Source organism: Jatropha curcas, chromosome 11, assembly GCF_041381405.1.
Source record: "Jatropha curcas cultivar XTBG-Jc1 chromosome 11, XTBG_Jcur_1.0, whole genome shotgun sequence".
Classification (NCBI taxonomy): Eukaryota; Viridiplantae; Streptophyta; class Magnoliopsida; order Malpighiales; family Euphorbiaceae; genus Jatropha; species Jatropha curcas.
Genome location: NC_143161.1, coordinates 18,346,749 through 18,369,632, shown reverse-complemented (window position 1 = coordinate 18,369,632; position 22,884 = coordinate 18,346,749). Strand labels below are relative to the sequence as shown.

The following is a 22,884-nucleotide window of genomic DNA, read 5'->3' as shown; positions in this document are numbered from 1 at the left end:
AAATTTGCAAATTGCCTAAGTACAATGTTGAGGAGAATAGAGGAGTAATGAAATCATCGAATAGAGTCAGATCTAGAGACGATAACTTGTGTCTAATTACAATAAAAGGTATTTGATTGGGTGAACCTCGACATATAGAATTTGAATAGAGTAATTTAAGCGATATAAAAGAAAATAATCTTAACTAGGTGGTATTGGATCCTGGTCTGGGCCTGGGGTCAAGTATCATTATTCCTGCTGACCTTAGGCAGGTTCCTCCACCATCGCAGCTGGATCCTGAGCATGCCACACACGTAAGTAATAAACTGAATTTACAAAGTTAAGAATATTTTACCTGAATAAATCTTTAATGAATATTTTTTTTTCTGTGTTTGCAGGTGCCTGCTTAGAGATACCAGGAGCTGGGCCAGCGGTTTGAGTTCGCCCGGTCCTTCATCGGCCGGCTCTATTCTGAGCGGCATGAGAGGGTATGCATCTTACACACATTTACCTTTCTGCTTCTTTCTTTTGCAATCCTTCTGACACATGTCTATTTTTACAGGATCTGGAGATTGGGAGATTGCGGAGGCACCAGTCTCGCCAGTCTGGTGCTATGGCCCAACTCCAGATGGAGGTGGATCGGCTCCGGACTGTGTTGGAGGTGGAGGGGATCCCTTTGGACTTCTCCGAGGAGGATGATGGCTCCTCTTCCGATGATGCACCACCGTATTCGCCCCCTCAGGCGGTTGCTGGTCCGAGCCAGAGGCGTCGGTAGCTCTGCTTCGGTGTTTTAGCCATTTTTGAACATTTTGTAGTTTGTAGGATGAATGTACAGTTTTATTAATTTTTATATTATTATTTACAGTATTTTGCTTTTATTATAGTGTCATTTACATGTTTATATCTTGCAACTGTGAGGTCTTATTCCTGCAAAAACAAAACACAAACACAAAACACACGATGGCGGTGTCCCACTTATTCATAAGGGTGGTCCACCTTGTTAGCAGTCAATGAGCTAATTTATTGTAAATGAATAAATGGAACAAAATGAAATAAATAAAGGATAAACTAATGAACTTAAGATGAAATACGACAAAAATTAATTCATAAACAGAAATGGATCGTAGTACTTACCTGACAGGACGGTTAATGCGGTCATAAAGACTCGACCTCCTTATTGTACAAACTATCCTTCTTATTAATGCAGGCTTAAATGTCTACCAACTGGAGCGATCTATACATAAATGCCCATCCAACCATTGTCGGCAGTAAACATCAGGTCAAATAATGATGGTGCTTCGTTTACTAAACCCTTTTACTCTTCTATAAATGGAGGCTTCCCTTTTACGTCTCCTTCACACCCAGTATTCCAAGCACTTCCATTTCTTAGATAATCCTTTTCCATGGCCTTCAGAAACCAAGTTTCATCCTTCAAAAAATCCATCCCTGACGACTTATGGCAAATTCCCCCTATGAACCAACTCTCATGGCTGAAATATTTCAAAGACTTAAAACCCGACCATGGCTTCACTTCAATCCTAACACCATGGTTTTCCGGTTTGAAGACTCTGAAGTAACTCCGACTTACGAGGAAATGTGTGCTGTGATGGATTATCATCTTGAACAAGATGAAACTTCGGCTTTGCCCTCAGGCCCTAGGTATGATTTAGCCGAGATTGTGGCCCTGTGTCCGGTTTACCTCCCAGACGGCATAAACAAGGATCAAGGTCTTCCTTTGGAGCCTTTTCTAAGTAAGGTTTTGTCCATGGATCTAGATCCCTCTTGGATTCGAGCTTGTTATTTCTTGTTATTGAATGTGTATGCCATGAAGAATCGCCAACCTGGAATTGGAGATTTTTGGCTTCTGACCGTTGTTCGTGACATGCAAATGTATCAGCGTACTGTTTTCATGATGATCATGGGGGAGACGATGTGCTGGGTTAGGGATATCGCCCTTCACATCACCAACTTTAATGTTCATCATCGTGGTTGTCCGATGTTGTTGCAAGCCTGGGCTCTAGACAAATTAAGCCTGATTCTTCTGGTCCCAGCTCGTTTGATTCCAACCTATGGCCCTGCCAACTTTCGGTCTCGGACTCGAGGACACTTCGATTTTGGGGATAACCCGACAATTCGATGGACTTGTCCTTGGTGGAGGATCAGACTGGTCACTACTGGAAGCATGAACCTCAATTACGTGTTGTATGCCAGTCTAGACCGTTCCATGGCCTATTTCCTAGATAGGATCAGCCGTCAGTATGGAATAATACAGCGCGTTCCTAGAATCCACAACTTTGAGAGTGGTCTCATGACGCCGCATCTGTTGACCAATTTGGCTGACCGTTGGCAAAATCGAAATACCAGGTACCTAGATGAAGGAGCGATGCAGGACATTGTGACGCCCACATATGTCAACTGGTTCTTTACCCCATGATGATACTAGGTTCTGTGAAGATTGGCCTCTGCTGATAGGCCCTACTAGAATAAATGCTGTTTGTTGTTTTCCTTGTCTTTTTTATTCTCGGGCTATGAGCTTTTAATTAATGTACCTGCTTTCTTTCCATTAATGACTCCGATGGTTCTGTCTTTATTAGTTCCTGCTTCTTGCATACATGGACAACAAAAGACAACAAACCTTTTCCTTCGAAATTATTTGTTGTGTTAGTTATTTGGGCCTCCCGCCCCTGGGTTAACAAATGAAAGCTTCATAAAAAAAAATGAATTATTCTGTAAAGACAAAAGCTTACACTTGGAAACAACAAAGAATGGGGTGACTATTTTATTACCTGCACAGATCAAACAAAAATAACAAATGTAACTCCTTTATGTATGCATGGACCTATATGGGTACTAAGGTTTTATCCATGGTTTTATATTGATCTTTCCAGGGAAATCACTGAGAAAATGGTGTTCGTTTCCTGATCAATATTTATAGGAATTCATTGTTTAGGCAGGACCAACAGCCAGAACATTTTCAAACCAGATGAGTCAATCTTGATCAGGTAAGCAAAGAGGAAGGTCTTGCATTCTTTAACCATATCCCCGAAACAAAAGGAAGAAAAATTTTGAAATTCAGACCCTTTATTAATCTCACTTCTTTTCAACAATATACAGAAGTAAAGAAAATTTATTTTAATACAATGGTCATTCATTCTACCCACTTATTTTCCTATTCTCCTTCAAGTCAAGTTGATGGCGTTGAGCAACCAATCACAAATCTATCACGAACGCATGGCATAGATTTCGCATTTAAACTAAGCACCACGCTTTAATCCCGAAAATTTCATTTTTATCATTTTTTATTCATGCTCTAACTTTTGCCTAGGCCGCCCTTTCGGGTTTTCAACCTAGCGAGCTCATTTCTTGCCTAAGCCGCCCTTTCGGGTTTTCAACTTAGCTCATTTTTTTTTAAATTTTTTTTAATCGAAATCATCATTTCAGAAGTAGAATCTTTTCATTTGATCATGATTGACAATCCGGTTGACAGGCTTCCCTTCCATGGTAATTAATTCATCGGCACCTTTAGCTAATAGCTTCTGAACCCTGAATGGTCCATGCCAGTTGGGTTTGAATTTCCCACCAGGATGACTTTGGGCTTCATGATCCAATAATCTGATCAATACCAAATCTCCATTTTTTAAAGCCCTTGGATGTACCCGTTTATTGTAGAAACGAGCAATCCTTCTCTTTCTCATCTGATCCTGGAATCGAGCATTCAATCTTCTTCCATCTAAAAGCGCCAAATCTTCATACCTTTTCTTGACCCATTCTTCCTCGGTCAGACCGGCTTCTACAAAAACCCTGAGAGACTTCTTTTCGAGCTCTATTGGTAACACTGCCTCCATCCCATATACAAGTTCAAAGGGAGAAGCTCCATTCACTGATTTGAAGGTACTGCGATGCCCCTAGAGCGCGAAAGGAAGTTTCTCGGCCCAGCTTCTGTACCTTTCACACATCTTCGACAGGATTCTTTTAATCTCCTTATTCGCAGCTTCTACCACACCATTAGCCTGAGGGCGATAAGGAGAAGAGTGGTGGTGCTCAACCTTTTACCTATAAAGCAACTGACCAACATCTGCTTGAAAATGAGAACCATTATCTGTAACTATATGATGGGGAACACCATAGCGACAAAAAATGTTCTGTTCAATGAATCTAGCCACATGCTTAGCGGTCAAAGTCTTGTAGGACTGAGGCTCTATCCACCTAGAAAAGTAGTCCACTGCAACCAATATATACTGATGGCCGTTCGATGCTGCTGGCGTGATTTTTCCTATAATATCTATGCCTTATGCAGAAAAAGGCCAAGAGGGAGCTGTCGGATGGAGTTCAACAGCAGGTAAGTGGCTTTTATTATCATGATATTGGCAAGCTTTGCAATGACGCACATAATTGACACAATCACCTTCCATCTGCATCCAAAAGTAACCTTGCCTCATGATTGTTCTGGCTAAGCTCATGCCACTTAAATGAGTACCGCAAACTCCCTCATGGATTTTCTTCATTATTTTTTCGCCCTCCTTCTTGCTCACGCATCTTAGTAGCATCCTGTCCCAAGCTCTTCTATAAAGTTCACCATCAACCAGGACATAATTCAGAGCCATTTTTCTAAGAACTGCACGGTCTTCTCTGGTCACATCATCAGAAAAAGTTCCGTCTTTCATATACCTCAGAATATCCGTAAACCAAGGTTCTTCTTCTGATTCAACCTGGTTCACAAAATGTTCTTCATAGCACGGGATATTTGTCGCGGTAATGATAAATGGCTTCTTTGGCACTTTGCTTAAATCCTACCAAGCCGAAGCTAAATTTGCCAAGGCATCCGAAATTCTGTTATAGGTTCTTCCTATGTGAGTGAAGGTGATCTTATCAAAGAGTGTTGCCTTCTTCAACAAGTACTCAACATAGGGCTTCAATCTCTCTTTTTCTACTTTCCATCTCTCGTTGGCATGTTCAATGACCAATAACGAATCTCCTATCACCTCGACTTCCTTAGCACCTGATGCAAGAAGAGCTTCCATTCCCATGATGCACGCTTCATATTCAGCCATGTTGTTGGTGACCGGAAATAATAACCTTTTGCACATCGTTGTGACCTCGCCATTAGGTGCTTTTATAACAATACCAGCTCCGGCTCCATTTCTGTTGGCTGATCCATCAAAGTACAATTTCTAAGTCCCTGTTTCGACACACAGCAAGTGTTCATTCGGAAACTCCAATTCCCATGATTCGTCATCTGTAATTGGATTTTCTGCCAGGAACTCTGCCACAGCCAGGCCTTTGACCGTTTTCTTCGTTACAAACTCTATATCCACACTAGACATCTGAATCAACCATTTGGACAGTCGTCCTTCTAGAGTAGGCGTTCTTTGCAGATACTTCAGAGGATCAATTTTGGAAACGAAAGTGACTCTGAAGGAATCAAAGTAAGGCCTCAACTTCTTTATCGACCACACTACTGCCATACACGTTTTCTCCACCAAATTGTACTTCTCCTCGATAGGCAATAGTTTCTTGCTAATGTAATAAATGGCCTTTTCTACTCCAGCAGCGTCCGGCTGTACCAACATTGCTCCAACTCCTACATCCTCTATAGACAAATACAGGATCAGAGGTTCTCCAGGTCTAGGCGAACTCAGCACTGGTGGATTCATCAAATACTTCTTTATGTGATCAAAGGCTTTCTGGCAGTCCTCATTCCACTTAACTGACTGATTCTTCTTAAGTAGTTTGAAAATCGGAGCACAAGTGATGGATAGCCTCGAAATAAACCTGCTGATATAATGAATTTTTCCCAAGAAGCTTCTCACCTGACGTTTTGTTCTTGGCGGTTCCATATCCTGAATGACTTTTATTTTGTCGGGATCAACCTCAATCCCGTTAGGTCCTATAACGAAACCTAACAACTTCCCTTTTGTTACTCCGAATACGCACTTTTTGGGATTGAATCTTAAGTTGTATTGCTTGACCCGTGCAAAGAACTTTTCTAGCATTTCTGCGTGCTCTTCCTGTGTTCTCGTCATGATCACCATATCATCTACATATACTTCCAATCCTTTATGGATCATATCATGAAATATTGTTGTAGCCATTCTCTGATATGTTGCCCCGGCGTTCTTCAGTACAAATGGCAACACTCTATAGCAAAAGGTACCAAAGTCCATGGTGAAGGCAGTCTTGTGCTTGTCAATTAAGGCCATTAGTATTTGGTTGTATCCGGAGAATCCGTCCATGATAGAATAACATCCCATTCCGGCAGCACTGTCAATCAAAACATCAATGTGCGGAAGTGGAAAGTCATCTTTAGGCGAGGCTTTGTTCAGGTCCCTGTAGTAAACACAGACCCTTATCCTCCCATCTTTCTTCAGCACTGGGACTATATTGGCCAACCATTTCGGATAGTGTACTACTTCCAAGAATCCTGCATCCAACTGTTTCTGGACCTCAACTTTGATCTTATCCTGCCATTCTGGTCTGACCCGTCTCCTTTTCTGTTTCACTGGCTTAACACTTGGATCGGTAGGAATGAAGTAGTAACCCGCCCATCCTTTTAGGCACAGGGATGCGAGAACCAATCCGAGTACACTCTGCCAAAGGTAGTTGAGCCTGTCCCCCTTCTGTACAGGTGCAGGTGCCATACTGGGTTTGCTGTGCTGTATACCATACCTCGGTAATTTATTATTTATTATTTATTATAATAATCGAAATGGAATCTCAATTGTGCCCTTAAACTTACAATGTGTTAACACGAAATAAGGTTACTCTGCTATTGATCTGTCGATTCCTGGCATGTCAGCATAGCTCCAAGCAAATACCTCTAAATTTCTTCTGATGCATTCTTGAAGATCCTGCCTAAGTTTAGGTTTAAAGTCTGATCCGATTTCGATTATTTTAGGATCTTTAGTGGTGCTTAAATTAAATGCAAAATGATGCAATGCATTTATGTCAAATATGCGCGTGGTATAATCAATGCCATGAACGTGACAATCAGGAAAACAAGAAAACAAATAGTCAAAGTTCACTTCCATTGATTGAAATAGTAGGGGGAAACCATCCATATTGTTCTCAAAACAAACATCAGAAAAACAAAATACAGGATTAATTGCCTGCTCAATACATTCATCACAAGTGTTCTTTATTGCCTGAATTACTTCATCTGCATCTGCATCTTCTTTCTCTTCTGGGGTAGCTTCTGCTTTCTCCTCTTCCTCCTCTTCAAGCTCTACCATCTTCAGCGCCTTCCTCTCTGCTTCTTCGGCATCTTCAGCAGCTAATACCGACTGGAGGATCCGTGCCTTGGCTTTCTGCTCTTGCACCATCTTGGCAGCTTCATCCCCAATCCCCAAAAAGTCTTCGAACTCGGATATCTTCTTCGACCATTCAACTTCAGTGTCTGCTTGGGTCATACCCACCATGAACTCTGTGCCTTCAACCAGTTGTTCAAAGGAAGGTTCAGGAGACTTGATCAGTTGTTCTTCAAAGTCTATCATGAAAATTTCCAGGCCCGGTTAGGTCTTCCCTCTACTTTGAAATTCTCCTGAAGCTTCCGGGACAAAGAAGATCTGATTCAGATTTGGCCCTCTAATCGGAGACCGGATCTCATACTTCTCCTTCTTTCTGTTCTCTGAATATCCCAGCCCGCGTCTATCTTGTTGTCCATATGCTGATGAGAGAGGTTCAAACCTTCCTTGTAGCTCCCGGCCTAGCCCTTTGCCATACTGCCACTGTATCTTTTTCATCATCTTCCTAGAAAAAAGGCTCATCCTGTTCACTGCACTCTTACCCTCATTAGCTGGCACATCAATCACCGCCACCTGGAAACCAGACAAAGTCACTGCCGCCTCCAAGCCTTCTACAGTTGCAACATTCAAGTCCTCTTGCGCGTTAATAGTCACCACTTCCATACCCCATGGAACTGTCACTTTTCTGTGCAGGGTGGACAGAATTGCGCCTAAAGGATGGAGCCAGGGCCTTCCCAACAACAGAGCATAGTTGGCTAGAATGTCAAGAACAACCACATCCACCCAGCTCTCTATAGCCCCTGTGGAGATCTTAGCTCTGAAAGTTCCTTTTGCGTTGCGCATAGTATTATCATAAGCCTTGACCACCATGTTAGATGGTTCAAGTTCTGACTCCTCAATTTTGAACTTGGATAGCATCTTCAATGGACATACACATAGAGCTGATCCATTATCCACCATTACATTTCGGGTGTCACGCCCATTAACGACAATCTGAATGTATAAGGGCTTGAAGTGGTTTCTTCCTTCTGGCGGGAGATCCGAATCAAAGAAAGTCATCTCGCCAATTCTGCGTTGTAGCACATTGATCATATCTACACTCTGGATTTGGGCAGGCACTCTGACAAAGGTCATAGCTTCTAACAAAGATTCCCTATGCTCTTTGGATGCTATCAGCAAATCCCATAATGAAATATCTGCCTTCGTCCTCTGCAACTGGCTCAACACTGAACTGGTAGTTACACCGCTGGGTGCTCGATTTTGACTGCTCTCACCTACTTCGACAGTCTTCTTTTGCATTTTCACTACTTCCTCTTCCTTCTTCTTTTCTTTTGGCTCTTCTCCGCCCTTTTCTGTCGTCTTCTTTTTCATTCCATCAGCAGCAACTTCTTTTCCCTTAGCCTGCACATTGGTGTCGGGATTATATACTCGCCCGCTTCTGGTTAAGCTTTGGACGCCTACTTCATTCATATCCTCTTCACTGCTATAATACCATTGCTCTTCTTGATCGGCTAAGCTTTTCTGGATTGCGAGCTGGATTTGCTCGTCTTCATCCTCTGGTACCTCGCCCACTTTTACAGTAATGCTGTTCTCAATCTCTATTTTCACGGGCATCTTCCCTTCTTCTTCATCGCTGCTACAATCCTCCCATATGTTTAACATGGCACACATTCGTTCTTCCCACTCAGCCTCTGCTAACACAAGTTCTTCCGGCAATCCACTTCCGATTGCATTAATTGATCCACCCGACTGAGACTTGTGGGGCGGATAATTGTACTGGTACTGGGGCAGTGGATTGTTCTTGGTACTTGGCTTGTTCTTCTCAGAAGGCTTGGTAATTTTTCCGCTGTCAATCAGATCTTGAATATCATGCCTCAACTTGAAACACTCATCAGTGGCGTGCCCCTTACATTGGTGGTATTCACAATTCCGATCCATATACCTACCCCGAATAGGTTTGGCCAGATTAGCTGGCAGCTTGGAAAGCACTCCATTCTTAATACAGGACCTCATTACTGTACTCAAAGGTCTTCCGAGGTCGGTGAATTCTCTTCTCATTCTTTCATTGATAGCCCCCACTGTGTTATTATTTCCTGACTGATTCTAGTTGCTGCTTCCGACATTTCTGTCATTGTAGGAGGTCCGATAGTTGCCAAACCCTCTGTTCTTCTTCTTTTCCTCCTTATACAGCTCCTCTATGTTCAAACTAGCTCTTTGAACTAGAGCAAAATCAGTGAGAGGTTGGGTTAACATTCTCTCTTTGAAGAAGGGTAGCAAGCTTCTACTGAAAATTCTGATTAGCTCTTGGTCCTTCGGCCTCGTCTGGACCATGTACAGCTTTGTTCTCCACCTCCTAAAATAGTCAGAAAAGCTTTCATCTTTCTCCTGTCTCAGACTCGCCAAATCACGCAAGCCAAATTCGTCACTACCATTAGTCCTAAAGTGCTTAAGAAAAGCGGTCTGCAGCTTGACCCAATTCTTCTGTATCTCCGTATCTGTGAATACTCAAATTTTGAGGCTCAAAAAGCCTGTTTTCTCGGACTGCAAACAGTCCGACCGGACCGAAGGCCATTTTGGACATTTACCGGAAGTATGCCAATATGGTACTTGAAACGTCCGGAAAATCGCGAGGATCGCAGAACTGGTCCCGGAATATTTTTTGGAGGTACGGAACTCCCGAAAAAGCCATTTGAACAAAAAAATAGCAAGTCCGCCGGCCCCGCGGCGGAGGCCGCCGGCAGGGGCGGCGAGTGTCGCCGGCCACGGCGGCTGCTGCCGCCGGCAGGGGCAGTGGCGGCCGCCGGACAGGGCGGCAGCTGCCGCCCTCCAGCCCGTTTTTTCCCTATAAATACAGCCCTGGTGCGACTTTTTTACTCACTCAGTCTGTGTTGATGGACGCTCCTTCTCCCCTACGCTCCTTGCGATTCTTTTACTGCTTTTCTGCATTTAGTATATGCTTTTATTATTCTGCTGTTGTGATACTTGACCACTTAAATTAAATTAATTTTAATTAATATTCCCCAAACGAGGAGCTTAATCTGGAATTTTCAAGCTGAAGCTAAGAAGCGGCCGCTGATTAACTCAGGTAAATAAACGAAACTCTGCCTATTTAATTTCAGCATTTCATGCATATTCTTCTTCTACTCCAATTCTGAATTAAACTGTTGCATAAATGCATTCACGTCATCAGTTTGGCAAATAAACTGCCTTAATTAAATATGATTAAGCTAAAATGCCCGGTTAATTAATAATCGTGGTGTTAAAGCCTAAATCCGACAATATTGGCTAAAGTATTTAGTCAATTAATGACTATGGTATAATCGCCTTTATTTCGAACAGTCCGGCTTAAGTCCAATTAATCAATAATTGTGGCTAAAAGGCCTTGATTAAACACGCTTTTCTTGGCAATAAATTGCCTATATTGCAATTCAATTGATCACTTTTGGCAAATAAATTGCCTATAAGTAGATTAACCATTTTTAGCGACAAATCGCTTAAATCGAAGCTTTGGCAAAATGCCTTGAATTAATCAATCTTTTGGCTAAAAGCTTTAAATCACTCATTTTGGCGACAATCGCCCAATCAACACTTTTGGCAAACAAATTGCCTAAATCAACCCATTTTGGCTAAAAGCCTTCAAATAATCACTTTTGGCAAACAAATCGCCTAAATCACATCAACTTTTGGCAACAAATTGCCTAAATCCATCTTTTTGGCTAAAAGCCTTAAATCAACCCTTTTGGCAACAAACGCCTAATCAAATCAATCAATTCTTTGGCAAAATGCCTAAACAAAATGCACGAAGCATACACACACTCATGCATTAAGCATACCCATTCAAAGCCCTTTTAAAAAAGGCCAATCGAACTACGTTGACTTTGATCTTCCATTCAAACGGAAGTACGTAGGCACGTTCGGGATTTAACCCCGAGCGGCAAGTCGAAATCACTTAAACATTTTCATTGGTCCGAATTACATCATTTACCTTGCAAAGCATTCATTCTTTGGTTAGTTAATCAGCATGACATAGTCTCGGGATCCACCTCGGGTTTGTAGATTGTGCCTTAAACATTGGGATAATTAATCTAGTAATTAGGTTAATTAAAATTGGAGTCAACTTAGGGTTTTTTCCTAGTTTACCCTAAATAATTAAACAAGATGGCGACTCATACATTCACGTGCATTTCTGCCCTTAGTCATATGCATTATATGCCTATGTTTTCGGGGGGAGGGGTTCACAGTTTGGCGACTCTGCTGGGGACATGTAATCATTTTACATAAAGTGGACTACAATTGTTGTGTAAACTAACCTGCCCTTCTTTAGGGTATTATTTAACTATGCTTTGTTTTGCAGGGTACCCCAACAAAGATTAAGTATTCTTTCTTTAAGAATGCTTAATAAGGAGAATTTGGACTTAATTATAAAGTTTAATGAAAACATTTAAATTTGTTGATTTATTTGCACGATTGAGAATCTTTTTCTCCATTGCATAAAAAACGAATTTCAAATGAATTTCTTCTCTTCTGTTCAAACTTCTGAGTCTGGATAACAAGTAGCGCTGATCGGCAGGTCTCCTTGATTATGTCGACGGACAGCCAAAGCGTCCTCCCTGTTACCGCAAACCATCCCTAATCCTTTTGGGGGTGGCCCATGAGTATGCGTATTGTTGGACCCATGCGAAACTCTTTGTTTCACATGTGGTTAGGTATATCCATGCTCAAGGTTCAAGGGTCCCTTAATAAGCCAATTCTCTATTTGTGTCATAGCCTATAGAACCTATCCTTTAGGGCTGTATGCACCCAATGATGCGAACCATATCATTAAGACGAATTATGACGTGATGTTGTGGGCATTCATGACATATCACCTCATAAAAACATTAAAAAGAACACAAAATATTCTTTTTAGTCATGCACAGTTGGACAAAGAGTCGATCTACCTCACATCAGTTACCCTGATACACGAACCACTATACCCTAATCCAGCTACCTTTATCCTATCAGGTACCCACTGTTCGAGTGCCTATCCAAGTTCCAGTCACACCTACAGTGCTATCACCAACCTCACCAACTTCACCAACTCCAACTGCACCAACGGCCTCACTTGCTGATATCCAAAATCTTGTGGAACAACTGGAAGCCAGGATGGAGGCTAGAATAAATGAGGCATTGGCTGCCCAGAGAACTGCCCTAATAGCTGAACTAGGTAGTGGTGATGGAAATGGGGCTTCCGCTGGGGGAAGTGGACCTGCTACCTCCAATCAGGGTCCTGCTGCTGAACTGACAAACCCTGCCCTTAACCTGGATGACATGTGATAGCCTCGCAAAGCGGGCAAATTTTGTTGTGTTATTTTCATATAAATTGCATGAATGCATGATGTTTTTATATTTTATGTTTGTTTGTGTTGTTTTTGTTTCAAAGTAATTTCCAGGAACACAATTTGAACAAAGGAATGAAAAGGCTTGCTTTATATAGAAACGAGGACCAAAAAGTTGATAAAAATGGAAGAAAAATTCTCAGCAAACTTCGCGATGCGAAGGAGGTCGCGTTGGAAAAGAAATAGGCCAGTCGCGAGCACCAGAAGAGGTCGCGCGCGCAACCTACACCCAGAAAAGCCAAGTCGCGAGCGCGCCTTCCATCTGCGCGAGCGCGCAAATCACTTTTGAGAGGCAGAAGGTTTGCCAGCGAAATGTGCGAGCGCGACTTCCATCTGCGCGAGCGCGCAAAGCACTTCTGAGAAGCAGAAGCATCTGAAGCAAAAGTCGCGAGCGTGACCTTGAACCTCGCGAGCGCGAGTCGTGTTTCCAGGAGACATAACTGCCACCTTTCACCAGAAAATCATGTCTTTCCATGCATAGGTCGGGACTCTTCCCAAGAGAAGTCACCTGAAGCACCTTTTGGCCAGCCAACCACCTTCATAATCTTCCTCTTCTATAAATTAAAGTCCAAATCAAGATGAAAAGATGCCAGAGAGGCCATATGTCAGAGGCCATAGGCCATAGGCCATATATGCAATATGCAATATATAATATGCATCATGTAATAGGCAATATATAATATGCATCATGTAATAGGCAAAATGTAGTATTATAATACAATAGAAAATAATAAAGTAGTACTTAGAAATAAGATGACGAGAGTCACTTATTATTGTTCATGCAAAGAACATCCAGGAGTTCCTCGAGGGGTGACGCCCTCCAAGAGGCATGAGTTTGATTACTTCTATCTTTCTCTTGTTTTATTAAAGACTTTTTGCATGTTGTGCTTCATAATTTTCTATGCAAAACAACAATATTATTTGGTTTCATTCAATAAAAGTTTCTTTAAGTTATCTTTTGGTCTTTGTTTAATCAAACTTACTTAATTATATTCTCAGAAAGAAATAATTCAGTAAGGATCAAAGAGATAGAATTCATTTAGTTGGGTTTGCATGTGAATCTTTAAATTGGTTTGTCAAAGTTAAGTCTAACTTATTGAAATAATCAAAGAATAAGATCTAGAGTTAATATTTGACTAAGTAAGGCATTTGTTGTATGTAGAGATACATACAATAAAAAGAGTAATTCTGTACCGAGAGGTTGAATTATACTTGACCACATGTGATTAAAGAAAAATTTATTGTATGAAACACGTTTTGCTATAGAAAAAGAAAATCTAATGCATGATCAATTCTTCTAAGTATTCTACTATATCTTTATCTATAGAATTAAGTAGTATATTTAGTTAAAAGTTAAATAGAATTATAGTTTAATCATTTCATATTTTATTGCTGTAAACATAAGTGTTAAGGATAAGTAGTAAAGTGGACATAACCCGTTCCTCGTGGGATCGATCTTTTTATTACTACGTTACGATCCATATACTTGCGGGAACTCAAAAGAGACGCAACAACATGCCCTCCAGAACTGCTTCTGAGCTGGAAGCTCAGAAAATGAGAGAGAAACTAGAACTCCTAGAAAGGTCGATCACTGCCCTTAAGACACACAAGGAAGTGGTGGACATGGACTCCTTGTCCTTGTTCCCCGAAGCGAGACTGCCAACAAAGTTTAAGATGCCCAACATGGACAAGTTTGATGGAACCACTTGCCCCAAAACGCACCTGAAAATGTATGTGGGTGCCCTAAACCCGTTCGGACTGAACAGCGAGCTCCTTGCTCAGTTGTTTCAACAATCACTCACCGGTGCTGCTTTGAGGTGGTTTGTCAGCCTGGACCGGTCTAAAATGAAGACCTGGGAAGACATCTGCAATGCGTTTAATACGCAATACCACTATAATATGGAGGTTGATGTTACTCGAAGGGAGCTGGAGACCACCAAACAGAAAAATGATGAACCCTTTTCCTCGTTCCTTACGAGGTGGAGGGCCAAGGCCGCCCAAATGATCAACCGGCCTTCTGAGCAAGAACAGGTGGACATAATTATAAAGAACCTGCTGCCTGTCTACCAGCAATAATTACAAACTCAGTACCTACCGACATTCCAGTCGCTCATTGCCACTGCTAAGAAGATGCTGCCTGGGTTAGAAATATTTTCTCATGTCTGGGGCAACAAGCCCGAAACAATAACTGAACTGGAAGTGGAAGACTTCATGCAGCCCAGTCTCTTTGACGAGGTTGCGATCATTATAGGAAATGATGGGAACCAAGACCTGTTGAGCCTGATCAAGCTGTACAAAGGGCCTCTCACCAACTGGTACGCCGAGGAGGAGCGCGCTACTGATAAACCCCCTCCCGAGTCAAACCTAGAGTCAAAGTCTGTAATCAAGTCCTGTACTGAGTCTGAGTCTGAGTCTGACCCTGAGTCTGAAACCGAGTCAGAGTCCAGTTCCAGTTCTGAGTCGTCTGTGTCGGATTTAGAAAATCCAGACTTCAAATTTTATGTAATTTTTGAGGACGATTCCGTCCTAATCAATAAGAGCTTGCAAATTATTGGCTACCCCGCGTGTCTATCTTTCCAAGCATTTCCAAGCAAAAATATTGAAAATCAAATAAATGAAATAAAAAATGAAAAAGAAAAAATAATAATTGGCGAAGAAGAAAATGAACATACATACATTGCATCTGACTGTGTGAACAGGGAACAGGTCATTGAATGCTTGAAAAAGTTTGCTGATTGCTTCATGTGGAAGGCAAGTGACATCACGGGAATTGACCCAGCAATAGCAGTGCACAAGATTCCTATATACCCTGAGGCTAAGCCAGTAAAACAGAAGCTAAGAAGGCTGAAAACAGAATGGTCCTTGAAAATCAAGGAGGAAGTAGCCAAGCAATTGGAGAATAAGTTCATAGAACCCATTGCCTACCCGACATGGTTAGCGAATATTGTGCCGGTGCCGAAGAAAGATGGCAAAGTCAGAATGTGTGTGGATTATTGGGATTTGAATAAAGCATGTCCGAAGGACGACTTTCCCCTGCCGCACATTGACTTGTTGGTGGACCGAATGGCTGGACACGAGATGGTCTCCTTGACTGATCTTGCTGTCGGATACAATCAAATAATGATGCATTTGCCAGATAAAGAGAAAACGGCATTCATCACAGAGTGGGGAACCTACTGCTACAGGGTTATGCCTTTTGGGCTCAAAAATGCCGGGGCAACCTATCAAAGAATGGCAACGACCATCTTCCATGGCATGATTCACAAAGAAGTAGAAGTGTATGTGGACGATATGGTTGTTAAATCAAAAACAGCTGAAGAACATACAACAGCACTTGAGAAGTTCTTCCTTAGACTTCGAAAGTACAATTTAAAGCTCAACCCGGCAAAATGTCTGTTTGGAGCTACATCCGGAGTATTTCTGGGGCATATGGTCAGTCGGAAGGGCATAGAGATTGACCCTTCAAAAGCCAAAGCCATTCTGGAAATGCTAGCACCGAAGACGGAAAAAAAAGTTCGGGGTTTCTTGGGAAGGCTATAGTACATCAGCCGGTTCATTAATCAATTGGCCGATACTTGTGGTCCGATTTTCAAATTACTCAGGAAAGGAGTAGCCATCAAATGGAATGAGGATTGTCAGAAAGCTTTCGACCAAGTCAAGCAATATCTGCTATCCCCGCCAGTTTTACAGCCACCAAGGCCAGGAAAACCTTTGCTATTGTACCTATCAGTGACAGAAGAAGCGATGGGTGCAATGCTAGCTCAACAAGCAGAAGATACAAGGGTAGAAAATGCCGTGTATTACCTCAGCAAAAAGATGCTAGACTACGAGTAAAAATACAATAAGATAGAGAAGTTGTGTCTGGCTCTAGTTTGGGCTTGTACAAAGCTGCTGCACTACCTCTCGTCCTACACCACATACGTTATTTCTGAATCGAACCCCTTGAAATTCCTTATGGAGAGGCCGGTTCTTGATAGTAAGATGGCTAAGTGGGTGTCGGTGCTCGCAGCCTATGATTTAAAATTTGTACAACGGAAGGCAGTGAAAGGCAGAGCCTTGGCTGATCAATTAGCAGAATTACCGGTCGAAGACCAAATGCCGCAGGTAGAATTTCCTGATGAAGACTTGTTGAGCTTGGAAAGTAAAGTCTGGGAAATGTTCCAAGTGAAGTCTGGGAAATGTACTTCGATGGAGCTTCAAACTACCATGGAAATGGGGTTGGAGTCATATTCAAAACTCCTTGTGGAGAATACGTCCCAATCGCAGTCAAATTAGTTTTCGACTGCACCAACAATGAAGCTAAGTATGAAGCTTGCATAAAGGGGTTAGAAGCAGCCCTGGAAAAGGAAATAAAGGTCCTCAAGGTTTTCGGAGATTCCAATTTAATAGTCTCCTAAGCTTTGAGAAAATGGAAAATTAAGGAAGAGCGTTTGGTTCCTTACCTACAACGCTTGGACGAATTGGCTCAGCAATTTGAGGATTTATCCTTCCACTACTTGCCGCGAGCCAAAAATCAGTTTGCCGATGCTCTGGCTACTTTGGCCTCCATGGTTAATGTAGGGGGAGACCAAGTCATTCGACCTCTGACAGTTCGGCTACAGAAACAGCCAGCACATATCATGAATTTGGTGGATGACAAGCCTTGGTATTGGGATATACAGAATTATCTTCAGAATGAAGCCTACCCGGAGGGATCCACCAAGACTGATCAACGGACATTGAGACAGTTAGCATCCGGATATTTCCTTACTGGGGGAGTTCTGTATAAAAGAAGTTGGAATGGCCTGTGTGAACCCCTCCCCCGAAAACACACAGGCATATGATGCATATGGCTAAGGGCAGAAATGCATGTGAATGTACGAGTCACCACCTTGTTTAATTATTTTAGGGTAAACTAGGAAAAAAACCCTAAGTTGACTCCAATTTTAATTAACCTAATTACTAGATTAATTATCCCAATGTTAAGGCATGGTCTACGAACCCGAGGTGGATCCCGAGACTATGTCATGCTGATGAACTAACCTATAAATGAATGCTTTGCAAGGAAGATGATGTAATTGGACCAATGAAAATGTTTATGTGATTTCGACTTGCCGCCCCGGGGTTAAATCCCGAACGTGCCTATGTACTTCCATTTGAATGGAAGATCAAAGTCAATGTAGTTCGATAGGCCTTTTTTAAAGGGCTTTGAATGGGTATGCTTTATGCATGAGTGTGTGTATGCTTCGTGCATTTTGTTTAGGCATTTTGCCAAAAATTGATTGATTTGATTTAGGCATTTGTTGCCAAAAGTGTTGATTTAAGGCTTTTAGCCAAAAGATTGATTTAGGCAATTGTTGCCAAAAATTGATATGATTCAGGCATTGTCGCCAAAATTGATTATTTAAAGGCTTTTAGCCAAAAGAGTTGATTTAGGCAATTAGTTTGCCAAAAGTGTTTGATTGGGCGATTGTCGCCAAAATTGGTTGGTTTTAAGGCTTTTAGCCAAAAGATTGATTAATTAGAGGCTTTTTGCCAAAGCTTCGATTTAAGCGATTTGTCGCTAAAAAAGATTAATCTCACTTATAAGCAATTTGTTTGCCAAAAGAGATCAATTGAATTGCAATGTAGGCAATTTATTGCCAAGAAAACGTGTTTAATTAAGGCCTTTTAGCCACAATTATTGATTAATTGGACTTAAGCCGAACTATTCGAAATAAAGGCGATCATACCATAGTCATTGATTAACTAGGCTTTAGCCAATATTGTCGGATTTAGGCTTTAATACCACGATTATTAATTAACCGGGCATTTAGCCTAAAATCATTTAATTGAGGCAGTTTATTTGCCTAATGATGACATGAATGCATTTATGCAGTTGTAGAATTAGGAGTAGAAGAGAAGCATGCATGAAGTGCTAAAATTAAATAGGCAGAGTTTCGTTTATGTACCTGATTTAATCGACGGCCGCTTCTTAGCTTCAGCTTGAAAATTCCAAGTTAAGCTCCTCGTTTGGGGAATATTGATTAATTTTATTTAATTTAAGTGACCAAGTATCACAACAATAAAATAATAAAAGCCTATGCTAAATGCAGAAAAGCAGTAAAGAATCGCAAGGAGCGTAAGGGAGAAGGAGCGTCCGTCAACACAGACTGAGTGCCTAAAAACGGAGTGCCGGGGCTGTATTTATAGGCAAAAATCAGTCTGGAGGGTGGCAGCTGCCGCCGTGCCCGGCGGCCGCTGCCGCCGCCCTAACCGGTGGCCGCTGCCGCTGCCGCCGTATCTTGTCCATTCGCCAGTTTTTTTCCGTTCCAACAGCTTATTCAGGAGTTCTGGACCTCCAAAAAATATTCTGAGACCAGTTTCGCGATCCTCGCAACGTCCCGGACGTTTTAAGTACCATATTGGCATACTTCCGATAAATTTTCAAAATGACCTCCGGTCCGGCCGGACTGTATGCAGTCCGGGAAAACTGGCTTTTTGAGCCTCAAAATTTGAGCATTCACAATTGCCCCCCACTGGCTATCATAAAAATGATTTATGAGAGCCAGTGGCTGTCTGAAGGAGCAAATTTTGAGGATGGGCAGAGGAGGAAACCCTGCCATTGGTTTTTTTCTTTGAAATGAAATGATCAAATGCATGGATTTATGTTTGCAACTTAAAGATGTTTTTGCCTCTTTGAGGACTTAAAAAGAAATTTTGCCTCTTAGAGGACTTGAAAAAGATGTTTTCCCCTTAATGAGGGCTCGAAAAGAGATTTTGCCTCTTAGAGGACTTGGAAAGATGTTTTGCCTCTTAATGAGGGCTTGAAAAGAGATTTTACCTCTTAGAGGACTTGAAAAGATGTTTTGCCTCTTAATGAGGGCTTGAAAAGAGATTTGTTTTATTTTTGTTTTTTTATTTGAGAACCAAGGGTCCACCTAAAGTCGAAATGATCAAATGGCTTGGTTTTGGATGAAAAATGGTTGGTTATTGGTTAGGGTTTCACCCTAGGTTAACCATTAACCGGGTTCTACCCTGGGTTTGTGTAAAAGAGATTGACGATGGTTGGGTTTCACCCTGGGTTGTGTATGTTTTTTTTTTATAACACTTGCCCCTGAATCCGACTTGGAGGATTTTGCCCCCTGCTTGAGAGGATTGATGCCCTTATTAGCTGAAATAGAATTTCTTCTTAATGAAAGACTAAAAATTCCGTGATTACTTCTGTGATGGGAGAATGGTGAAGGTTCTTATCACTTCTTGCCCCCAGAATGTTGCTGACCATGGAATACTTCAAAACATTGGTGTTGCACTTGTCCAATCGATTGAGGAATCAAAGAGAACAAAGCCACTTATATGACTCGAGGAAACGGACAATGTGGATGACATTGCTCATCTGAAAGGATCGAAGAAACGATGGTCCGAGTGGAGACGAGGTATTAAAGAATTACCTCTCAACGATTGTGTTTGACATTTTTTAGGGTTGTTTTGGAAACCCCGGGGATTGAATTGACATTTTCCTCTCTCTCTTTTTTTTCGAGGAATGACTCAAAGAGTGACACTTCAAAACGAACTTTTGAGAATGACTCGATTTTTGTGATTCGTTGTGGAATGACCACTGGTGATGGAGACTTGATTTTAGAGACTCATTGGAGACTCGATTTAGAGACTCAAATTTTTCTTGTAGCGAATTTTGACTCGAAGGAACTCAGTGATTCCTGGAAAAAATGATTTATATACTCCCAAGGAGACCTTTGAAAGAGATTTTTTTTTTTTTGCCTTAACTTTCGCCCAGTAGCCGCCCTTTCGGGTTTTCCACTCTAGCACGCTCTTTGCCCTAACTTTTGCCTCATGTGAATACTCAAATTTTGAGGCTCAAAAAGCTTATTTTCCCGGACTGCAAATAGTCCGGCCGGACCGGAGGCCATTTTGGAAATTTACCGGAGGTATGCCAATATGGTACTTGAAACGTCCAGAAAATTATGAGGATCGCGAAACTGATCCCGGAATATTTTTTGGAGATCCGGAACTCCTGGAAAAACCTCCGGAACAAAAAAAAGCAGAACCGCCGACCTCGGCGGCCCAGGCCGCCGAAACAGTCCGATTTCGCCTATAAATACGGCCCCGGTGTGACCTTTCAACTCACTCAGTCTGTGTTGACGGACGCTCCTTCTCCCTTACGCTCCTTGCGATTCTTTACTGCTTTTCTGCATTTTATTTTAGCTTTATTGCTTTCTTTGCTTTGTTAAGTGGTCACTAAATTCGAATTAATTAATATTCCCTTAACGAGGAGCTTAACCTGGAGTTAAGAAGTGGCCGTCGATTAAATCAGGTACATAAACTAAACTCTGCCTATTTAATTTTAGCACTTCATGCATGCTTCTCTTCTACTCCTAATAATTCTACAATTGCATAAATGCATCCACGTCATTATTAGGCAAATAAACTGCCTCAGTTAAATAAATTTAGGCTAAACGCCCGGTTAATCAATAATCGTGGTGTTAAGCTTAAATCCGACAATATTGGCTATAAAAAAAAGCATAATTAATCAATAACTATGGTGAAATTGCCTTTATTTCGAACAAATTCGGCTTATGTCCAATTAATCAATAATTGTGACTAAAAGGCCTTAATTCAAACACGTTTTTCTCGGCAACAAATTGCCTACATTACAATTCAGTTAATCAATTTTTGGCAAACACATTGCCTATAAATTAGATTAACTACTTTCAGCGATAAATCGCTTAAATCAATTCTTTGGCAAAATGCCTTAAATTAATCAACCTTTTTGGCTAAAAGCCTTAAAAACAGTCATTTTGGCGATCATCGTCCAATCAAACACTTGTGGCAAACTAATTGCCTAAATCAACCTTTTTGGCTAAAAGGCTTCAAATTAATCAATCTTTTGGCTAAAAGCCTTAAAATCAAGCATTTTGGCGACAAATGCCCAATCAATCAATTTTGGGCAACAATTGCCTAAATCAATCTTTTTGGCTAAAAGCCTTAAATCAACACTTTTGGCAACAAATGCCTAAAAATCAATCAATTCTTTGGCAAAATGCCTAAACAAAATGCATAAAGCATACACACACTCATGCATTAAGCATACCCATTCAAAGCCCTTTTAAAAGGGCCTATCGAACTACGTTGACTTTGATCTTCCATTCAAACGGAAGTACGTAGGCACGTTAGGGATTTAACCGCGAGCGGCAAGTGAAAATCACATAAACACTTTCATTGGTCCAATTGCATCATTCTTCCTTGCAAAGCATTCATCCATAGGTTAGTTCATCAGCATGACATAGTCTCGGGATCCACCTCGGGTTCGTAGACCATGCCTTAAACTTTGGGTTAATTAATCTAGCAATTAAGTTAATTAAAATTGGAGTCAACTTAGGGTTTTTTCCTAGTTTACCCTAAAATAATTAAACAAGGTGGCGACTCATACATTCACGTGCATTTCTGCCCTTAGTCACATGCATTCATATGCTTATGATATTTGGGGTAGGGGTTCACAGTTTGGCGACTCTGCTGGAGAGTTATGTAATCGTTTTACATAAAGTGGACTACAATTGTTGTGTAAACTAACCTGCCCTTCTTTAGGGTATTATTTTACTATGCTTTGTTTTGCAGGGTACCCTAGCAAGGATTAAGTATTCTTTCTTTGAGAATGCTTCATAAGGAAAGTTTGGACCTAATTGAACTTTACTCTAAATCATTTAAATTTGTTGATTTATTTGCACGATTGAGAATCTTTTTCTCCATTGCATAAAAAAAAAATGAATTTCAAATGAATTTCTTCTCTCTCTGTTCAAACTTCTGAGTCTGGATAGCAAGTAGCGCTGATCGGCAGGTCTCTTTGATTATGTCGACGGACAGCCAAAGCGTCCTCCCTGTTACCGCAAACCATCCCTAATCCTTTTGGGGATGGCCCATGAGTATGCGTACCGTTGGACCCACGCGAAACTCCTTGTTTCACATGTGGTTAGGTATATCCATGCTCAAGGTTCAAGGGTCCCTTAATAAGCCAATCCTCTATTTGTGTCATAGCCTATAGAACCTATCCTTTAGGGCTGTATGCACCCAATGATGTTGAATCATTCCATTAAAATGAATTATGTTGTGATGTTGTGCGCATTCACGCATTTATCCCATACTTCACAAAAAAAGGGGGGGTCTGGAAAATGATAAAAAAGAGAATCTTGAAAAAAAAAACATTCCATTTTAAAGCTGAAAAATCACATTTTTGGTCCCTGAGACCTGAAAAATTACATTTTGGTCCTAAAATTCACATTTCGGCCCCTAAGGCCCAAAAATTCCCAATTTGG

At 41.3% G+C, this 22,884-nt stretch overlaps 1 protein-coding gene across 1 annotated transcript; it reads right to left on the bottom strand.

Annotated features, from left to right (window-relative positions):
- Nucleotides 1-7,487: 7,487 nt before the first annotated feature.
- Nucleotides 7,488-9,233, bottom strand: LOC149492673 (uncharacterized). The gene is made up of 3 exons (XM_089715909.1): nucleotides 8,154-9,233; nucleotides 7,763-8,078; nucleotides 7,488-7,642 (listed from the first exon to the last, which is right to left on the bottom strand). Exons 1-3 carry the CDS (start codon nucleotides 9,231-9,233, stop codon nucleotides 7,488-7,490), a joined length of 1,551 nt encoding a protein of 516 aa, XP_089572035.1.
- Nucleotides 9,234-22,884: the final 13,651 nt, after the last annotated feature.

Coding starts and splice junctions, on each gene's coding strand:
- LOC149492673 (XM_089715909.1), bottom strand. CDS start 9,233: ATGAGGTCCTGTATTAAGAATGGAGTGCTTTCCAAGCTGCCAGCTAAT. Junction 8,079..8,153: donor ATAATGGATCAGCTCTATGT/GTATGTCCATTG, acceptor ATGGTGGTCAAG/GCTTATGATAATACTATGCG. Junction 7,643..7,762: donor TGATGTGCCAGCTAATGAGG/GTAAGAGTGCAG, acceptor CTCTCTCATCAG/CATATGGACAACAAGATAGA.